General features: G+C 47.1%; 1 protein-coding gene across 2 annotated transcripts; it reads left to right on the plus strand.

The window, feature by feature from the left end:
- The first annotated feature begins 492 nt into the window (after positions 1-492).
- KATNB1 (katanin regulatory subunit B1) lies at positions 493-18,127 on the plus strand. Of its 2 annotated transcripts, none has more exons than XM_033069402.2 (19): positions 493-852; positions 4,006-4,136; positions 6,136-6,253; positions 7,975-8,075; positions 8,592-8,633; positions 9,303-9,386; positions 10,325-10,440; positions 10,937-11,008; positions 11,257-11,407; positions 11,756-11,943; positions 12,061-12,191; positions 12,981-13,028; positions 13,198-13,274; positions 13,923-14,042; positions 14,786-14,935; positions 15,235-15,311; positions 15,688-15,762; positions 16,431-16,547; positions 17,126-18,127. In XM_033069402.2, the coding sequence occupies exons 1-19, from the start codon at positions 813-815 to the stop codon at positions 17,256-17,258; spliced, it is 1,971 nt and encodes a 656-aa protein (XP_032925293.1). In that variant the 5' UTR covers positions 493-812; the 3' UTR covers positions 17,259-18,127. The 2 variants fall into 2 exon arrangements, with proteins under 2 accessions (XP_032925293.1, XP_032925292.1); XM_033069401.2 differs by having other exon boundaries at positions 494-852; positions 12,058-12,191.
- Positions 18,128-19,040: the final 913 nt, after the last annotated feature.

The following is a 19,040-nucleotide window of genomic DNA, read 5'->3' on the forward strand; positions in this document are numbered from 1 at the left end:
TGAAATTCAGCCTGCAATCTTGGGTCGTTATCAAGGAGCAGCGTCAAATTAATTTGATTTTTCTCAGTTGATGGAGTAATTGGTTTCAAAGACAGCGAGAAACACGCACAAGCGGTCCGACAGAGAAGCCTCACAGGAGTCGCGCTCCCACCGGGGCTGTGCCCACGACATCCGTGAACCGCCTAAAGGGACACGGCGGCCCAGGAGCTACAAGGCCCGGGAAAGACCCCGGCCGCCCTCCCAGAAGCTCCGGAGAGGCTGCAGGATCCGCAGGGCAGGATCCGCAGGGCAGGAGCAGCCCGGCCCCCGCCCCTCAGGGCGGCCCCGCAAAATGGCGGCCCCCATCCCGAGCGCCGCCTCCTCATTGGCCGCGCCCGCGGGGCTCCGCCAAGAAGCCGCTCCGCGAGTGGCGGCCGCGCTGCCGTCACCATGGCAACCACCCCGCCCTCGCTCCCCATTGGCCGAGCGGCGCGCGGAGCCCGGGCAACCGCCCGGCGCGGCGCGGGGTTGTTGTGAAGGGCCGGTTGTGGGGCGGTGGCGGCCGGGGGGTCCCGGTGCGGTACCGCCGGGCCTCGCTGGCACCTGCGTGCAGGCGATCGTCCTCGGCCCGACCGGCGCTCCCGTCCCGTGATGTTCATCAGCGGTGAGGCCTCGTCCCCCGCCGCGCCGCCTCTCAGGAGGGTCTCGCCGTGACCGTGTCTGTGTGCCCGCAAGACGGCCGGGGCAGCCCCGGTGCGCGGCCTGGCCGTAGGACGCGCTAGCGGAGCGGAGCCTCGCCGGGAGGAGGAAGGCGCTGCCCGCCGTACCGAGCCATGGCTGTGGCCGTCACCACGAAGACGGCATGGAAGCTGCGTGAGTGCCGGGCGGGGGAGCCGCCCCGGCTGGGAGCGGGGAGGGACAGAGCCACCTCATCCCTGCCCTGGATATGGTGCCCTTTCTACATTGCTGACTGGAATTTTTGATTCCTGAAAGTCCTGTTGGAAAACATAGCGGCACAGTGAATGGCTTGGCCTTGTCACTGCTGTTTTCAAAGGGTCACGGTCTTTATTTTTTCTGGATAGCTGCTGCAGCGCTAGACTGAGTGCCTGTCTAACCCCACATGTCTCTGCTGTGGTACGAGAACAACCGGGGCAGTGAGGGATGGGCACCTGTGTACGGAGAGACTGAGGAAGGAGAGGCTGGAGAGCAGCCCCACAAAAAGGGGTGTAGGGTTCCTGGTCGATGTCAAGTTGAAAATGAGTCAGCAGAGTGCCCTGGGGTGCGTCGAGGAAGGTGATGGTCCTGCTCTGCCCTGCCCTGGTGCAGCCTCACCTCGAGTCCTGGGGGCAGGTTTGGGCTCCACAGTTTAAGGAGGATATAAAGGTTTTGGAGAGCAGCCAAAGAAGGGCTGTGAATATAGTGAAGGGTCTAGACGGGAAGCCATGCAAAGGAGTGATTGAGGTCTCTTGACTTGTTCAGCCTGGAGGAGACTGAGGGCAGAGCTTATCATGAGCTGCAGCTTCTTCATGAGTGTGCTGGAGGGACAGCTCCGATCTCTGCTGTCTGTGACCAGTGAAAGGACCTGAGCGAGCATCTGGAGCTGTGCCAGGGGATGTTCAGGTTGAGTATTAGGAGAAGGTTCTTCACAGGAGCAGGCTCCCCAAGGAGGTAGTTACAGCACCAAACTTGCATTTGGACAATACTGTCAGGCAAAGGAGGGGATTGTCCTGTGTAGGACAAGCAGGAATAGGACTTGACAATCCTTGTGGATCCTTTCCAACTCAGAATATTCTGTCATTCAATGGAAACTACTCTTGGGAGCCAGGTTATGATGGGGCATCCCCTCAGTATCAGGGAGAAGGCCCCAAACTCAGCCTCTGTGGAGTTGTGCTTCATTGGTGCTCACTTGTTACAGGAGGTTCACTGAGCTCTCTGCTGCAGGAGGAATGAGATGGTCTTTGCAGGGCCTGTGTATCCCAGCCTCTTGAAATGGCTTTGCAAGGGACAGTAAGAATCTGCTGGTTTCGTGTCCATTATCCTTCCTCTGAAGGAATGGTAGACAGTTGCTGACTATCAATTTCTAGCTGGTCACTGATGAGCTGTTTCACAGGGGCTGTTGAGGAATGCTCAGAAGCAACGGGATGTGATCAGTTGCTTTAGTCAGTGAGCGGGCTTTGGAAACTGGCTGTCAGAAACAGTGTCCTTGATGTGAAGTCATCTGAGATTACTGATTTAGGAATTTTGTATCTTTTTGAGCAGAAAACCAGTTTACTATGTTATCTTCCCATCCCTGAGACTTCAATTGCAGGAAAAGCTGGAAGTCTGTCCATCTCTATTCTCCCTAGGTGGTCAGAGGTTCTTGATCTTCATTTTTGCTAAGCCCTGCCCCATCTTAGCATCTTTAGAAGGAAAAGCATTCTGAGTGTTAGGGATGTTTCAGCAATGCTAATTAGGAGTTCAGTGTTACTGGGCTGGTGGGTGATAGCTGGTGACAAGAACTTCATAAAAAAAAAACTTTTTGTGTTTAAAGGACTTGTGGGAGAGCAAATGAACCTCTGTGCCCAAGGCAGACATCAGTTTATCACCCAAGAGGGTTGGATGCTTCCACAATGACTTTTAAACTTGCAATATATTATTAAGAAGGAAATCAAGAGAGGAAAAAGTGGAGCTGCTGACACACTCTTTTCAGCAGCAATGCTTAGCATCTGTCCTTGCAGTTTTAACTAGTGAGTTGGTCTAGTAATGCTAATTGTACTTTTGGGTACCTTCTAGTCTGTGTATCCATACTGGCTTTGTTTTAGCATTTTTATGTGGAAGTTTGGTCTTTCAACACAATGCAGGTGTATTTTCAGATTTGCCCTTCACATGTAATTTATGGCGCAGTTACCTTTGTAATTTGGAAGGTGTTTCTCCAGCCCAAGTGAAAGTTGCGCAGTTTTACTTTCAAAAAAACACTCCTGAGAATTTGAGATCAAAGTACCTGTAATTATCATTGCAGCCATCTAAAATCCTTTTGGATTATGTTGCATGTAAAATGATCAAATTGCTCCTCCTACCCAGACAATCTGAATGAAAGCTGAATTGATGCTGCCTAGCCTTTTTACAGACTCAAAACTGTTCTTATAGTTTCATATTTATTAGACATGCATATCCTGTGACCTTTCAAAGAAGAGAACAGTAAGATGAAGGTATTGATAAATGCATCTGCCAAAAGCCCCTGCCAAAATTTTGAGTGAATTTAAAATTCCACTGTGAGATTTCTAAGCAAAGATGCTCATTCAGATTTTTTTCTGACCCGAATTGGTTTCTTTTTGATGAGATTTCCACAGAGTTCTGCTGCTGCAGTATCAGAGCATCCCTAGTTTTTAACAGTCATTTAGCATCAATCAGATTTGTTATTTTCTGCACATTTGGATGGATATTCACCCTCCTTTGTCACAGCTGCATGCCCTGCAGTGCTCAGTTTTGCCTGTGTTACCTAGTGGGGATGTAGCAAAGTCTCTGCCAAAGCTCAGGGAAGGGAACTCCACCTCTCTCCACTGCTGAGTCTGGCTTTTTTTCTGGATAAGGTAACAAACTGTACTGCTGCTCCTCTGCCAGATCCTCTCAGGTTGGACTGTCTGCTGCTGCTCTGTAGAACAGGATTAGAGAGCCTTTCACTAGATCACTCTGGCTGCTGTGCATTACTGCAGGTAAAGTGCTTTCTGTGATCACTTTGCACTTGAGCAAATCTTCAAAAGCTCCTGAGCTGCTGCAAGTGCTAGAAGATGCTTTTTGGCAGCCATGTGAACACTGGAGTCATGAAACTTTGGTCAGCAAATGTTTTAAGTACAACAGGCAGAGCCAAGGACTGTTCAAAGCAAGATAATAATGTGACTTCTTATCTGAGCAGTGGGCTACTGCAGCTTGTCCAGTGGAAACTGAGAAGTGTTTCTGGAGAAAGAATGTTTTTTTAAAGCTTTTGGAGGGATGGGATGAAAATTTTTGTAACTGATCTGTAATAAGTGTTTGCTTTATTTTGTGCAGAAGAGATCATGGCCCACAGCAGCAATGTATCCTCAGTAGTCCTGGGCAAAGGCTCAGGCCGGATGCTGGCCACTGGAGGAGACGACTGTCGGGTCAACATATGGTCAGTTAGCAAGCCCAACTGCATCATGGTAAGAACAGATCTATTTTGAGCTTTTAGGGGATGGGAATATTAATTCTGAGGTCTGGAGGGCAGAGAATGAGGGGAAAGATTGTTGGGGTAGAGCCTGTAGGACTTTTGAATAGAGTTTGCCAACACAAAGCTCTGTAACCAGATTCAAGCTAAAGATAGGGACAGAATTCATTTGTTGCCTGGTAAAATGGCTGCTCTAGAAACATTGTGGGAATGCTTGAGCTGGACCAGTGCTTACAAAGATAATAAATGTTGTGCTTTATTATATTTCCAGTCTACAAATAATTAGAATTTTGTACAAGAGCAGCTAGTTTTATAGTGCAGGCTACAGCCTGGGGTTTGCAGTCCCAGCAGGATGCATTCTCCCCTGTGCCACCATCCCTAGCTGTCAGCATAAAGATTGCCACAATAGTTTGCTGTAGGCTGGGGAGGAGTAACTGTGGCAGTGTGTTAGCAAGGGTAGGGTTACCCCAGCAGTGATCACTAAAGAGCACCATAAATATCTATTTAACAGATATCTGTCCTGCATCACTTTGAGTGGGTGTTGTATAGAACCAAGTGTAGCACTTCTCTTGTCATTTGTTTAATTAACAACACAATAATATTGTGGTGTTGAAGGTGTTGCTCTAGCCAGTGTGAGCCTTGTGGGAAAGAAATAAGGAAAGTCAGGTCAAAAGGGCTAAAAGGAGAATTTGTTCACTTTATTTTTCCGTTCATTAAGTGTATGAAAGGTCACCTTTGGCAGAGCTGTGCTTTTTGCATAGTGTAGTTAGCAGTGTCTTTTCAAGCTCTTGGTGGTGGCATGACTCCAGTTTGAAACTGGACTATTACCTTACCAGAGAAGAAGGTTGAAGGACTGACCCTGTCCCTTTTTGTGGTAGCAGAGCTGCACCTCTCCTGTGCTTCCTGGGAGCCACAGACACTGAGAGCTGCTGCTCTGAGAGAGAGGGACTGACTGAAACTGCTTGTGCCTTTCTTGTATATCAAAAGAATCTTGATTTTTGGGGTTGTCCTCTGAAATTCATTTTTGGTGTTTGTGTTATAATGCTTATGGATGTTTGTGTTGGGAAAGAGGGAGAAGAGGAACTCTTCAAGTAATGTTGTGACTTAAGTGTGAGCTCTAGTTCTCACTAATTAATGGCAGTTGCAACTGTGGATTTTGTAGAGAATTTCAATTGCACATGGATTCCTAGGCAAGCTCCATCAGAACAGGCAGCTTCCAACTGGCATTCCCAGCCTCTGTATGTGTGTGGGAGGCACAGAGCTAGTGTAGCTATTTAAAAAGACATTTGAGGATGGACTAAAGCAGAGAATTCTGCTTATTAGGCAAGCAGAAAGTCTGCAGTGGTGGAATTTGTTTTCTAGAGCTCGTTTTAAATATTCTCGTGTTTACTAAAATATAAACCTTTCCAAAATGCTGGTGTAATTTGTAAGCTTTTGGGTGCTCAAGGATGAAAGGAACTTCCTACATGGAATTACTGCCTTATGCCTCAAGTCAGTACTTCAGTGTTACACCGTGCTATCACTGTGACATCCATTGCTGGCAGCAACCTGTGGCTCCCTGCTTGTGTGAAGGTTTCAAAGTAGCCCTGCTTTTGCTCTTGCTTTGATTTTGTAACTGGTTCATGACACTTACATGACCCATTTAGAGCAAACACGGTGCCATTGTGCTACCACAGCATAATTTTTATGATGTAAGGATGTGTCAGCCTTGTCTGAGCATCCGCACCTAATGTTTAACTACCTGTGTCTCTGTTGATGCATCCTTTAAAACTTAGTCAGTGTGTCCCAGAAAATGGGATAATGTGGGAAGACAGGTGTGCTGTGCTGGGTGCTGTGCTGGCCTTTAGAGAGCTCTGCCATCCTGCTGGCTGCTGAGGAAAAAGTACTGTGCACAGCCAGCTCATGGCTAAAGAGTCACCCCTGGAGTGTGAACAGTGCCAGCACACAGGGCTGTGCCTGCAGCTCTTGGCTGACACTGATGGTTTTCTCTGCAGAGCTTGACAGGCCACACCAGCCCCATCGAGAGCCTGCAAGTGAACCCAAATGAGAAGCTCATAGTTGCAGGGTCCCGGTCAGGGTCCATTCGAGTTTGGGACCTGGAAGCTGCCAAAGGTATGTGCCCATGAGTTTTTGCTTCTGCTCATGCACACTTTTTGAGGAATCCTTATGTTGAATGCCTATACTGACCCAGAAGGTTCCTGATTTAAGAAGGAAGAGGAGCCTGGCATTACTTTTGTCTTCATCCTCATCTCCTTTTTGCCCTTCTGCTGAGGCTGTAGAGCTGTGTATTCATGCTTCAGCAGAAATTTGGACATGTATTGAGGACACTGATCTGAGGCACCACTTTCTACGTTTTTAACCTGAGTGTGTCAAAATCTATATTTCAGATCAGTTTCCATGCATGTACAGATAACTAGGCATGTAGAATTGGTATTCAGAGTCTCAGCTCAGAGATGTCAACCTTAATAAAAGGATCCCAAACCAGATTGGAAGTTTTACGTTTATTAGGTTGCAGGAATCCTCTGCTTGTTGACTTCTTGTTCTTAGGTTCTAACTTTTCTTTTTTCCTCAAGCAGTTTTTCAGCTCTCCTGCCCTTGCATGGCTACATAAATAGGCAAAGACCTAATTGCTAATATACTGTAAAAGCTATTAACTCATCAAGCTCTGATCCTGTAAAGGCCACTGTTGAGTCATGCTTTATTTATTGCTTTTTCCTCAAATCCTAGAATGAATTTGCAAAGCTATCATGAATCACTTGAGTGCATTCCAGCAGGAATACCAGAAAATGATTGAATATTTCTTATTGGTTGCTGCTTGTTCATAGAAGGAATGTGTAATGAAAATAGACTTACACTGACTGGGCTAAGGAGGCAAACCACAGGCAGCATCAATACTGAAAAGCACTTTTGTCATTCAGACAGTTAGAATCAGTTCAGTTATGGAATAGTTTGGCTCTGCCTGTGAGGAGTAGCTGATCTGGCTGCATTTATTAGAAGACCTATGAGCCAGTGTCTGTGCAAATCACCACCCCAGCTCTGGCTCAAGAGCTAATTTCTGCCAGGGGAATCATTGGCTTGTTCCAGATGACAGATGAGGGAGAGGAATTGCCCTTGTTATTATCTGAGCAGTTTTTCTTAGAGTTGAGTTCTGCATTTGTCACTGCTTGCCGAGATATGATGTACCAGTTCTACTGGTCCTTTCTGGTTTCCAGAATTACAGGGGGTGTTACTTGATGACTTGCTGAAACACTGATCGTTTCTTTGTCTCCTGCTTCCTGAGCATCCATTTCCTGTCTTTATGATGGTTCTTGCAAGGGGCAATTGAAGGAGTCCAGGGTGAATATTGGAGCTTAGGAAGCTGTGCCTGGATGGGATGCAGAGTCCTGGGAAAGGCTCTAATAACTGCAAGGTGAATGTTGCAGGCAGTCAAGACTGTTTCACTTCACTTCCTGGCTAAAACTGTTCCTCCTCCAGCCCATTTTACTGTCTGTTTAGCAGATGGAAAGATGCACTGCCTGTCAACTGCCTCGTTTTCAGAACGGAGATCTTTGGAGTTCTATCCATACCTAGGGACAGGACTGTCATTAAGTTCATTATCAGGGGCTTTCTACTGCTGTTTCTTTGCATTGCTGGGGTAAAGTCAGAGGCATTTCCACAAAATAATGTATATTTCCATGATATATATATATATATATTTACATTATATATATATATAAAATATATATGAAATGGTGGGGATAGTATGGCTACACTTCCACATGGTGTCTGGCGGAAATAAGCTATTAAATATTTCCCTCTCTTCCTTCTCTGTGCTCTGCCTCTCCTGTTCCCAGTTCTTCGTAGCCTACCAGGTCACAAAGCGAATATCTGCAGCCTTCATTTCCATCCTTTTGGAAGCTTTGTGGCATCTGGCTCTTTGGACACCAACATTAAGGTAAAACCCAGCTTCCACTAGAGATTTTGCTCTTTACTTGCAGTGTCTTTGTTTTGAGGAGTGCCAGAAGGTGTTTTGTGTCAAGCTGTTGGTGGATGCTGCACATCATCATTTCCATGTGTGGGCAGGTGTGTTTGTGAGTGCTTGTGAAATCTGTGTGTGTATTTTCACAGCCAGCTCATGAATGTGACTCCTCTGGTGTGGAATGTGGCTCTGAGTAAGGAGCCAGCCAAGGCCTGGTGTCAGCAAGCACAGATGTCCTGCTTGCTGTGGATTGTATCAACTTCCTCAGGGTGGTGTTTGACTGTCAGAACTGAGCTGCTGTAGTCAGAGATACCTTCCAGGAGTGATTCTCACCTGGGGAGTTAGAAAATACCCCTAAGGCCTACAGGGGTTCAGCAGCCTGTTCATTCTGCAGTATCTTAGCTTGGTGACACAGAGATCTCTTGTTCTGGCAGGACCCTTGAGCTCCCAGCATACTGCTCTAAACATATAATTTCCTTTTCTTCCTTGTAGCTCTGGGATGTAAGAAGAAAAGGCTGTATCTTCACATTCAAGGTAAAATGTTTCATTAGGTTTCAGGCAAAGAGGGGAGAAATCTTTCTTTTGAGGACTTGTGAGCAAATCTAAATGTGATTATTTACAATGAACTACCTGGTTTTCCAGCATGGAAATAAGATCTGCTCCATTTGTGAAGTGGCCTGGCAAACCTCAGCAGGCCTCTGTGAGCTGTATGGGAATATGGAATGGATATTATGGGATATCAATGGGTATCATGTGCTATAGTATGGGTGGCTTCAGTGGGGTATGGACAGCATCAGTGAGGGTTTCTTTATTTTGTTAATGGTCTAAGCACTGCACTGAGTTAGTTCTGTTTTGGGATCTTCTTCTACCTTAAGAACTTGCTGTATATTAATTTCATGTAGAAACCAGAGAAACCAAAACCACTACACTAAGTGTCATAGCACTTCTCTCTGAGCATATGTCTATCTAATTTAGAATTGATTGTTATTAGTGAAGCCAGGTCTGTGTTTACAATACTTAAACTGATGGCATAAATTACTAGGTAAGAGAGATTACATACATTTTGTGTGGCTGGGTGTAGTGCCTTGAGTACAGTTGTCTGCAAGCTGTGAGCTCTGTAAAACACTTAATTGGTTTTGGTTTATTATAATGTACAGGGTTGAAAAATAAAAGCCAGAGGACTGTTTGTTTTCCTCATTTCAGGGTCACAAAGAAGCAGTTCGGTGTCTCCGCTTTAGCCCTGATGGGAAATGGGTGGCCTCTGCTGCTGATGATCACACTGTAAAGGTAATTTATTGTGACACCCTCCTTATGTGCTTGTGGCACGTGGGAATGCTGGGATTGTCTTTCTACCAGGCATTACCAGCACTCACTCATAAATACCCTTAGTTCATCTCGCTGCTGGCTGAGCCCTGTGGCTTTGCAGAGATCAGTTTTCTTATGGGGATCGTGTCTGATGGCCCACCTGTGGAAGAGCTGCATGGGTTGAAATGCCCTTATCCAGCAGACACACTGGGAGAGACTATGCACAGAAAAATCAATGTTTTGATGGCAGTAGACTTGTGATACCTGAATGTTGGCCTCAGTAAACATTGTATAATGAATTGTCCACAGCACATTGCTTCACCAAACTAATTTCTGTCTCTATGTTATACACATGACATGTGATTATCAGTCTGAAAATTACTGTCAGGACTGAGCAGAGCAAGAGAAGGAAAAGTATTGACTGAAGTAGTGACTTCAGTTGTTTCACATGAAGTATGGAGGGATGGGGATGAAGGACTGATTTTATTTTCAGTTTCACATGAAATTAACTGATCAGTTATTTCACTGCATTTCCAAGTGGAGACTAGAACACAGGAAGAAGGAATTGATAGGGGATTCAGAGCTTTTAGATTTTTGTTTGTTTATTTTTGAGATACAGTCTGTGGGGACAGATGGAACTGCTATATTTTATCTCAGTCTCTAAATATAAAACAGAAACTTCTAGGCGACAAATTACATGGAAAATAAAAGATAATGCAAAAAAACCCCAAAACAAAGTCTTAAATTATTTGGATGGTACTTTTTTCCCTGGTTATTGTCTTCTTTGATAGACTTGGGTCTGTTCATAGGGTCTGTTCATGGAGTGGGGAAGTGTTAGAAGCTTACCATTACAAGGAAATCTCAAGTGAAATCTCTAACATTAAATCTCTTCAAGAGTCTCTGTTCTTTCCTCCTTTCAGCTGTGGGATCTGACTGCTGGGAAGTTAATGTTTGAGTTTACAGGACACACTGGCCCAGTAAACGTTGTTGAATTCCATCCCAACGAATACCTTTTGGCTTCTGGCAGCTCTGACAGGTACATGAGGGGAGGGAGAAAGAAGGGAAATGTGTATGTCTGTTCCATTTCCTGATGCCCTTCCTTGTAGGAACATGGCAAAGAGAAATGTCACACAACTCAAACCTGCCATTGCAAGAGCCAGACATCTAGACAGCAGAACATGACATCTGTGATGGGCAGAACATGGAGATCTTCCCTTCTTCCCTTCTCATCCAAAATTGATGGCACCTTCTGCCACTCTAGAAACCAATGTGTAGCCCCAAGCCCCTCACTAATCCAGATGACATCCTGTGTGAACAGCAGGCAGCCCTGCTCAGCTGGCAGGGTGTTCTCTTAGCTCTGGGTCAGCTCTAAATGCCTGTCTGTGTTTAGGGCCTCTAAGTATCTCTGTCTGGATTCATGCATCTTAGACCAGCCTTCTGGGTAGGGTTACTGTAACTGTTAGTGTTTTGTTTAAAATGTGGATCCTACTGTAATTTATAGAGCAATTAATTTTGTTGTGTTGTGTGTACAGGACTGTTCGGTTCTGGGACTTGGAGAAGTTTCAAGTTGTGAGCTGTATTGAAGAGGAGGCAACCCCTGTCAGGTACATTAAATTCCCACTGAAATGTGCTAGGCAGAGACTAAAGATGGGGTGAAGGGGAGTTTTCCTCAGAGAGAGACTTTACTGGGAAGAAGTTTGGGCTGCTGGAGGTGTTGCACAGGTGAACACCTCATTGCAAGGTTCATTGTTAGGAACAGAGCTGAAGGTGTTCAGTGCAGTCAGAGACCCACAAGGACTGAGCAAGGTGGGAATGCTGTGCCTGATTGTCCTCCTGCCTTCCTTCCTCCCAGGTGTGTGCTCTTCAGCCCGGATGGCTGCTGCTTGTACAGCGGCTTCCAGGATTCGCTGCGCGTGTACGGCTGGGAGCCAGAGCGCTGCTTTGATGTGGTCGTGGTCAACTGGGGAAAAGTAGCTGACTTGTCTATCAGCAACAACCAGCTGGTAAGCCACTGCTCCTGAGGTGGGGGTAGGCAGCTGGGAAACACAAGATAAAATCCTGCTGCCTTCTTGCAGGCCTTCAGACCTGTAAGCTTGTGTCAGGGCTTGCAGTGTGCGCAAAGGCTTCTGGAGGAAAGAACTGGAGCTCAGTATGACCAGTATTTAGAAACTATGATTGGTAAAAGTTTTATCCAAGCCTTTCATGAATCTCTGGCAACTTCAGGTTGAAAAATCTGCAGCACTGAACTGGGCAGTCCTCAAGCACAGTTGCTCAGGGTCGCTCCATCATGCCTGTTCTCACCAGGGCTGGTGTGCACCTTGGTGAATTATCTTGATCTTTTGCCTCTGCAGATAGGAGTTTCCTTTGCACAAAGCACAGTCTCTTCCTTCGTTGTGGATCTCAGCAGAGTCCCAAAGTCAGATTCTATTCCTCATGGGTTGATCAGGGACGACCAGCCTCTTGTGCCACCTACCCCCACAGGCTCCTCCCTTCGCCGCATCTATGACAGGCCCTCAACGAGCTGCAGCAAGTCACAGAGGTGAGGGAATCTGCCTTGTTGAGTTTCAAGATTCTAAGGAAATGTCCCAGACACTCAGTGCTCTCTCTCTCTCTGACAATATGGCTTCCCCTGACAAGAACTCTTTTTCCACAGCAGAGTGAAGCACAACTCAGAGAGTGAGAGGCACAGTCCTAGCAGTGAAGATGACCGGGATGAGAAGGAATCAAGGGCTGAGATCCAGAACCAGGAGGATTACAAAGAGATCTTCCAGCCCAAGAATGCAATCTGTCAGTACCATAGTTTATTGTGCTTTTGAGTAGTTTTTGGGTTTGAGATCAGGGTACTAAACTGATTCAATAGAACTGGCCTTTGGCATAGTGTAACAGAGACTTCACCTGTGACTGGAGAGTTTAAAAAGCTAATCCTTAACATCCTGTGCTTGGACACTGATGCCCAGGTCATGTTGGTGAATGGCTTAAAGGTGGCACCTTTACTAGGGTACAGTGATGTCTGTTTGAGGCCTGGCTCAAAATCCAGAGCTTCATTGTAAATGTGTTGCCTTCCTATTCTGAATAGAGTGTTAGGGGAATTTTATTAACTTCAAATTTTGATATGTGTAAGATCAGCAGTCTTCATTAAAGAAGGAAAGGCAAAATGTTTTGTTAAAGCAAAGACTGTTGTTTAGGAGGCATTGTGCAGTGTCATTTTATGCAAATGATAAAACTGAGATACTCTTTCTGAGGAATTCATATCAATTATTTTTATTTACTTATATTAATCCATAACAGGAGGTGGATTTTTCCTAATATCATTTGTTGTGACAGTGTCTTGTCTCACACTTCTACAGCAGCAGCAAACCACAGGGGTCAGTTTTGTCCCTCCTATCCATGAAGGTTGAAAGCTTTTAGCTAAACTCCGCATTAGTGTCAAGGTCCAAAGGAGATAACTCTGCTTGTTGTATCACTGATTGCCCTCATGTGTGGAGTTGGAGATTTCTCTGCTCCAAGGTTGACTTACCACTTATCTTAGCCTTGGATTCTCCTTCATTTGTTTATTATTTAAATTTTTTTCTGTAGGCCGAACTCCTCCTCGAAATGAGCCCTTTCCTGCCCCTCCTGAGGATGGTGAGTTTGGAAATGACCCCTTGGTGGGATGGGCTTAATGGCCCTCAAAAGAGGGAGAGCTGCCTAAGGCAGAAATGACTCCTTGCAGTGTAGCTAAACAGAACCTTTGCTCTCAATTCTTGAAAGTAACAATCAGTTTCTGCTTTCCCACTTCTCTCCCTCTTGGTAGAGCCTGGAACTGCAAAGGAAGCAGTGAAGCCCAGCCAAGCTGTGGATGTCCAGACCTCGTTGCCAAAGCAAGAGCTTGTACGTACTGTGTGATCTGAGAATTGCTGTTCCTGCTCCCTCTGTGAACAGTGTGCAGAGCTGGAGAATTTGTGATTTCTGCTCAGGCTGATTCCTTCACTGAAAGGCAGTAAAAGTGCAACTCCAGGCTTTGTGCTGCCAAGTATCTTGCCTTAGCAGTGGAACCAAGGCCAAGCCTCTGACAGGCTCTGTTGTTTTAGTTTGCTGCTTGTGCTTGCAGTGGTGCTTCTCCTTGCATCTCAAAATTGGGACACTCCAGAGAAGCAAGTGCCAGGTTTCTACAAGTGCTTGAACAGAGGCTGTTTTGTTGCCAAAAGTGCAAGCAGCTGATGGGCCAGTATTCGTTTTACTGGCTTCTTTAGAATTCTCTTTTAGCCTTCAGGCTGGCCACAGCCCATTGCCCTAATTTCAGATAACAATAACAACACTTGGCACTTCTCCTGGGACATCTCCTTGTTCTTTACAAACCTTCATTACATCTGGTGTGTACCTGAGAGACACTTTATTGCCTCTTAAATTATGCTAGCAAACTGGAGACTGCCTCTGTGTTAGGACCCTGCTGTGAGAAGAAAGCAGGTCAGAAATGAAGGTCATCACACTAGGGCCAGACTGTTCCTGCTAGAGCTTTTATCCCAATTTCTCCTGCAGCCTGATCCAGTCCAGAAGCCACCAATTGGCTCCTCAACTTCTTTGACCAGAACAGAGCCATCAGTGATTCCTGCAGCCAGGAATGAGCCCATTGGTCTGAAGGCCTCTGACTTTCTCCCAGTAAGTGTCTCTGGACAATGTTTTCCAGCCAGTGTCTGTGTTGGGTGGAATCAGAAGGGGGGTGCCCCACTGTGATAGGTATGAATACAGCAGAGTTGAGCTCTGCTCGTGAAGAACCTGTTACCAAAGCAGAGATCAAGGACTGAGACAGTCACCAAACTATTTCATTTACCAGACAGTGGTTCATAAAAAAAATTGGTGTCTGCCATTACTTGTACATAATAATTTCACAGGAATCTCTGCCTCTTGCTTCTTGGAGGCTGCTTGGTCTCTGTTGGGGAGGATATTCCCTTGTCCTAAAAAGGAGGGAAGACAAGAGCATTGTGATGATCCCAAACTCTAAGTGTCAGTAAAGGAAGTAGTGGTTCTAGCATGGCCTGGGCAGGAAGCAGATTGAGAATCTATGAATTATGTAAGATTTATACTTTGTAATAAGACTTGCACTTCCCAGACAAGTGTTTCACATTAAAAAATTTGGTTTATGTGAAAACATTTCTTCATGAAAACATACTGGTTTTGAAAACTTGCTTTAAATTCACCTTTGTTCCAAAGCTTTAAATGTTTGTGATTGATGTAGTAGAAAAAGCAGGAAACAAGTAAGTGAGATCAGAACAAATTGAGCATTTCCATTTCAAAAGGTTTTCACTGACATTCTCTGCACCAAAACTGGCTCTCACCTAGGCCAGAGAATGCTCCCACCCTTCTGTGCCATCCTGCTCTGTTATTGGTGTCTGTACTTCCAGGCTGTGAAAAACCAAAGCCAGACAGAGCTGGTGGATGAGGAGGCCATGTCCCAGATCAGGAAAGGACACGAGACCATGTGTGTGGTGCTCACCAGCCGCCACAAGAACCTGGACGCCGTGCGCGCCGTGTGGAGCACCAGTGACATCAAGGCAAGCATGAGGCTCGTGAGGGGAGCAGCTGAACAGCTCCCTTTGCTTCTCTGGGGCTGATTCTGTCTCATCCAGAACACAGGGTCTCACAGCTTTGTCCCCAGGGGTGCACCACAGAGTGCTGCAGCTGGATGGTCACAAAGAAACATGGAGAAAATCTTACGAGACAATTCTCTTCTCTGGCCAACTTTGTGTGTCCTCTACCTTGTTTTGGAAAAGCAGCACTAGATATTAATTTGCATTAGTCTAACCAGTTTGACCTCTGCAATAGCTGACTTTTTCTTCCCCTTCTCTCTCAGAACTCTCTGGACTCTGCGGTGGCAATCAACGATCTGTCTGTTGTCGTGGATCTCTTGAATATTGTCAACCAAAAAGCGTGAGTCCTGGATGGGGTCAGCCCCTGGGATGTGCAAGAGCCCCTGGCTGGGAATTGGGAGCTCTGCATGTACCTGCCCTGTGTCCAGTGGGCCATGGCAGCATGAAATTCATGTGCTTGTAGTCACATCTTCACCTGCAGTGACAGTAACTGCTGGAGTTATTTGGGGCCAAGGAAAATCAAAATATTGGGATTTCATAAAGTGATTCTGCTGAGAGTCAAAGAAATATGTCTGAACCTGCCACTTTCTCTCACGAGGGGGAGTCAGTGAACTTGCTCTGTGAACTTGAGTGTCTCTGTCTGTTTGGGCATTTGCCAGGAAGTCTTATTTGTGTAGGCTCAGCTTTGTAAAGCCTCAGTCTCCTTTTCTTTTCAGGTCTCTCTGGAAGCTGGATTTGTGTACTATAGTCCTGCCACAGATAGAAAAACTACTCCAAAGTAAATATGAAAGGTGAGGTCTCAAGAGCATGGTGTGCTTGGGGGACTGGGTGTAGGTAGTGATAGGGGAGTTGTGCTGAGTATTTTGTACCTGAAGGAGAATCCTGGGAAATCACTGCAGATACAGTATCATGCTGATATGACACCTGAAAAAGAATGAAGGAGTTGCCAGGTGTGTACATGGGCAAAGATACAGAAGGTATGTATGGGCAGGAAGAGCAGGATAGTGGGATTGTTTGAGGTGTGTTGGATTTAAGACAGCTCTGGCAGCCAGGAGGGGTCATGTAAAACAAATGGGCTTTGCACACTGCTGGGAGTGAAGCTGTCAGCTTGGGACAAGGGGAATGAAGTCCTGCAACAGCCTGGGAACTCATCTTTAGGGGGAAAAAATTGCAGCCTCTCTTAAGATGGAGTTTCTGTTCTTCCTTTCTTCTGGGAGAGAGGTTCCTGCCAGGTTCCCTTGGCAGGACATCTCTGCCCTTGAGCAGAGAGGTCCCACTTGAGTGGGTATGTGCCAGGACCTTTGGAACAGGCTCTCTTTGTGAAAGCTTTGGAACTCAGATGTGTTGTTGGTACTTGGCTGTTGCTCTCCTTCCTGGTTACAGGTGGTGGAGTTGTTTGAGGGCTTGTGCTGGGGGACAGGAATGAAATTGAAGTGGAACCCAATTCTCTGTTTTTCAGTTACGTGCAGACTGGCTGCACATCCCTGAAACTCATTCTCCAGAGATTCCTGCCACTCATCACAGATATCCTCGCTGCACCACCTTCTGTTGGAGTGGACATCAGCAGAGAGGAAAGGTGAGGCACATACTTCCACTTGTTCCCTCCTGGGACCAACCTTTCTCTTGGGTGAGCTTTGTCGTTTTCATCAGGGTTCAGACACCAGACTGGACATGCCTTCCCTTTGTCTGCAAACACCAATCCCTCCTGCTCAGAGGAAAAGGCCAAGGACTGCTTTTCCTTTTGCCTCTGTGCATTGACTCATACCCAAACAAAGTATTGGGAATAAAACCACTCTGTGGCTTTCCTCTCTGCCTCAGAAGAAACATGATTTGGTAGCCAGGCCCTGGATTTTGAGTTCATTCACAGGATAGCTCCTCTCTGGGAATTGGCTTTTGGAAAACAGCACCTGCTTTTTCCCTGGACTGTACTGCCAAAGAGGGAAGAGGGGTGAAAGAGTCCTTATGTGGATGCCATTCTCCTGTCTTGGGCTGAATGCCTGGTGTTTTTGCAGAGCTGTGCTCATATTTCAGCCTCTTCCAGGCTGTTTTCAGGGCTTTTCTCTCCTGCTTGAGTAGCTTCTCTGGCACTGCAGGAACAGCCACACCTCAGGCAACTAAAGATTCATGCTGTGTCTGCTGTCATTTTTTTTCCAGGCTTCAGAAATGCAAGTTGTGCTACAAGCAGCTGAAAAACATCAGCAACGTTGTCAAGAACAAGTCTGGGCTCAGCGGCCGCCATGGTAGTGCCTTTCGGGAACTGCTTCTCCTCATGGCTGTCCTGGACTAGCAGCCACCACCTCCTCATGTACAAATACAGGTGGCCAAGCTCCCCCTGCTCGTGGTCTGGCTGGATTTCAGATCTCTCCGTGCGTCCATCTTTCCCCCCTGCCCCTCTCCAGCATGGTGGGGAAGTGGAACCTGCCTGGCTGGTCGCTCCCCAGCCCTGGTGCCTTGCGGGGTGGATGGAGGACCCGGGTGGAGAGAGAGACGTGTGTGCTGTGTGAGGGGCCCTGGCGGGGTGGAGGGCCCCACAAAGCCCCGTAGGGAAGCTGCTTCATTTCAGCTCTTCATCTCAGCATCAAGCTCTGGGCTGCTCTGTGTGCTGGCCTGTCCCTGCAGGAGGGCTCTGAGCCTGCTGTCACCCCTCCTTCCCGCTTGTGCTGTCGGTTCTTGTCGCTTGGCCCTGTGGGTCAGGGCCCTGCTCTCGCTGTGCAGCTGCTGAGGACTGCAGCCATTGCCCCACAAATGCCTGCTGTGGGGTGGATGCCCTTTCCATACAGAAGGGACTTCAACTACCATGGGGGACCAGCCCCTTTGGCTTCATCTGACATGAGCAAGGACACTGTGCCACTGTGCCAGTGCATCTCAAGGACCTGAACCAAGAGACTTTCTCTTGGCCTCTCAGACATCCCTGCTGGCACCAGGGCTGCAGAAGATCAGTTCTTCAGACTGTCCTTGGATCTGAGGTCTACCTGGACCTGTTAAAATATGTGACTTAAACAGGACTCATCATATGTGCTTGCCTTTGGGGGTGAGGATTTGAAAGGGTGGAGGAGCAGAGGGACATGAACTGAGTTATGTCTTTCTACATCCACTGGACCATTCTTAGAGGTTTGTTTTTGGTTTTTTTTCCCCCCCAATAAATGTCTGTCAGAACCTTTCTGTCCCTCTTTCTTCTTTCCTCTGGGGAAAGAGGTTCCTCTTGGTGCTTTCCCTGCTCTTCCCAGCCTGTCTCCCATTTTATACACTGGAGCTTGTTCTCCAGGAATCTGTAACTTATAATGAATTTTATTAAAATATTTGTAATTTTTTTTTAAAGTTGTGTTAAATGCCTGAATCTCTTGAAGTGCTTTTCACCTTGGCATGGCTCCTGGCTGGGAGTGCCCAGGAAAAGCAGGGCTCTGTTCCCTGCCTGTCCCAGAGGAAGCTGACCATTCTCACCCTTCCTGCTGGGAGGCTGTGGTGAACAACGGGAGAGCCAGCACTTGCCAGGTGGCTTGTGGAAATCCCGGGGGCGGTTTCACTCTGCTGGGTCGCTCCCAGCCCAAGGAGCAGTGTCATCATTTAGGGCTCGTCCTTCTCCCTGGCTGCACACAGATCTCCCTCCCGCACTCTCCAGCGGATCTAGGCGGAGTTGCAAAGCTGCCTCAGCTCCTGAGCCGGGGAGAGCCTTTGGAGGGCTCCTCTGGGAGGTGGAGTGGGGCCATCAGGAGAGCTAAAGCCAGTCCCCACATTGCTGATGCTTCATCCAAACAGTGAAGTTTTGGGAACAAAGAGGAGTGCCTGCCCTGCTCCTGGCTCTGGAGGAGGTGGCTCCAAAGGTGGCTCATGCAGCAAGAGGCCCTGGCACTGAGCCACTGCAGGACTGGCGGTGAGTGCTGCCTGCTTGGAGCACCAAGACACTCACAGTGTGTGTGTCCTCCTGCTCTGCAACTGCTTCCTGCTTTACCTGGTGATACTCCCATGCCTGGACCCCCATGAGGTGTGAAAAGGCTCTGCCAGCCACCGGCCTATTGTTGGGATGTGAGGTGGGCAGGACAAGGTGGAGCAGGACATGGGCACATTGGAC

This window comes from Catharus ustulatus, chromosome 11 (assembly GCF_009819885.2).
Source record: "Catharus ustulatus isolate bCatUst1 chromosome 11, bCatUst1.pri.v2, whole genome shotgun sequence".
Lineage (NCBI taxonomy): Eukaryota > Metazoa > Chordata > Aves > Passeriformes > Turdidae > Catharus > Catharus ustulatus.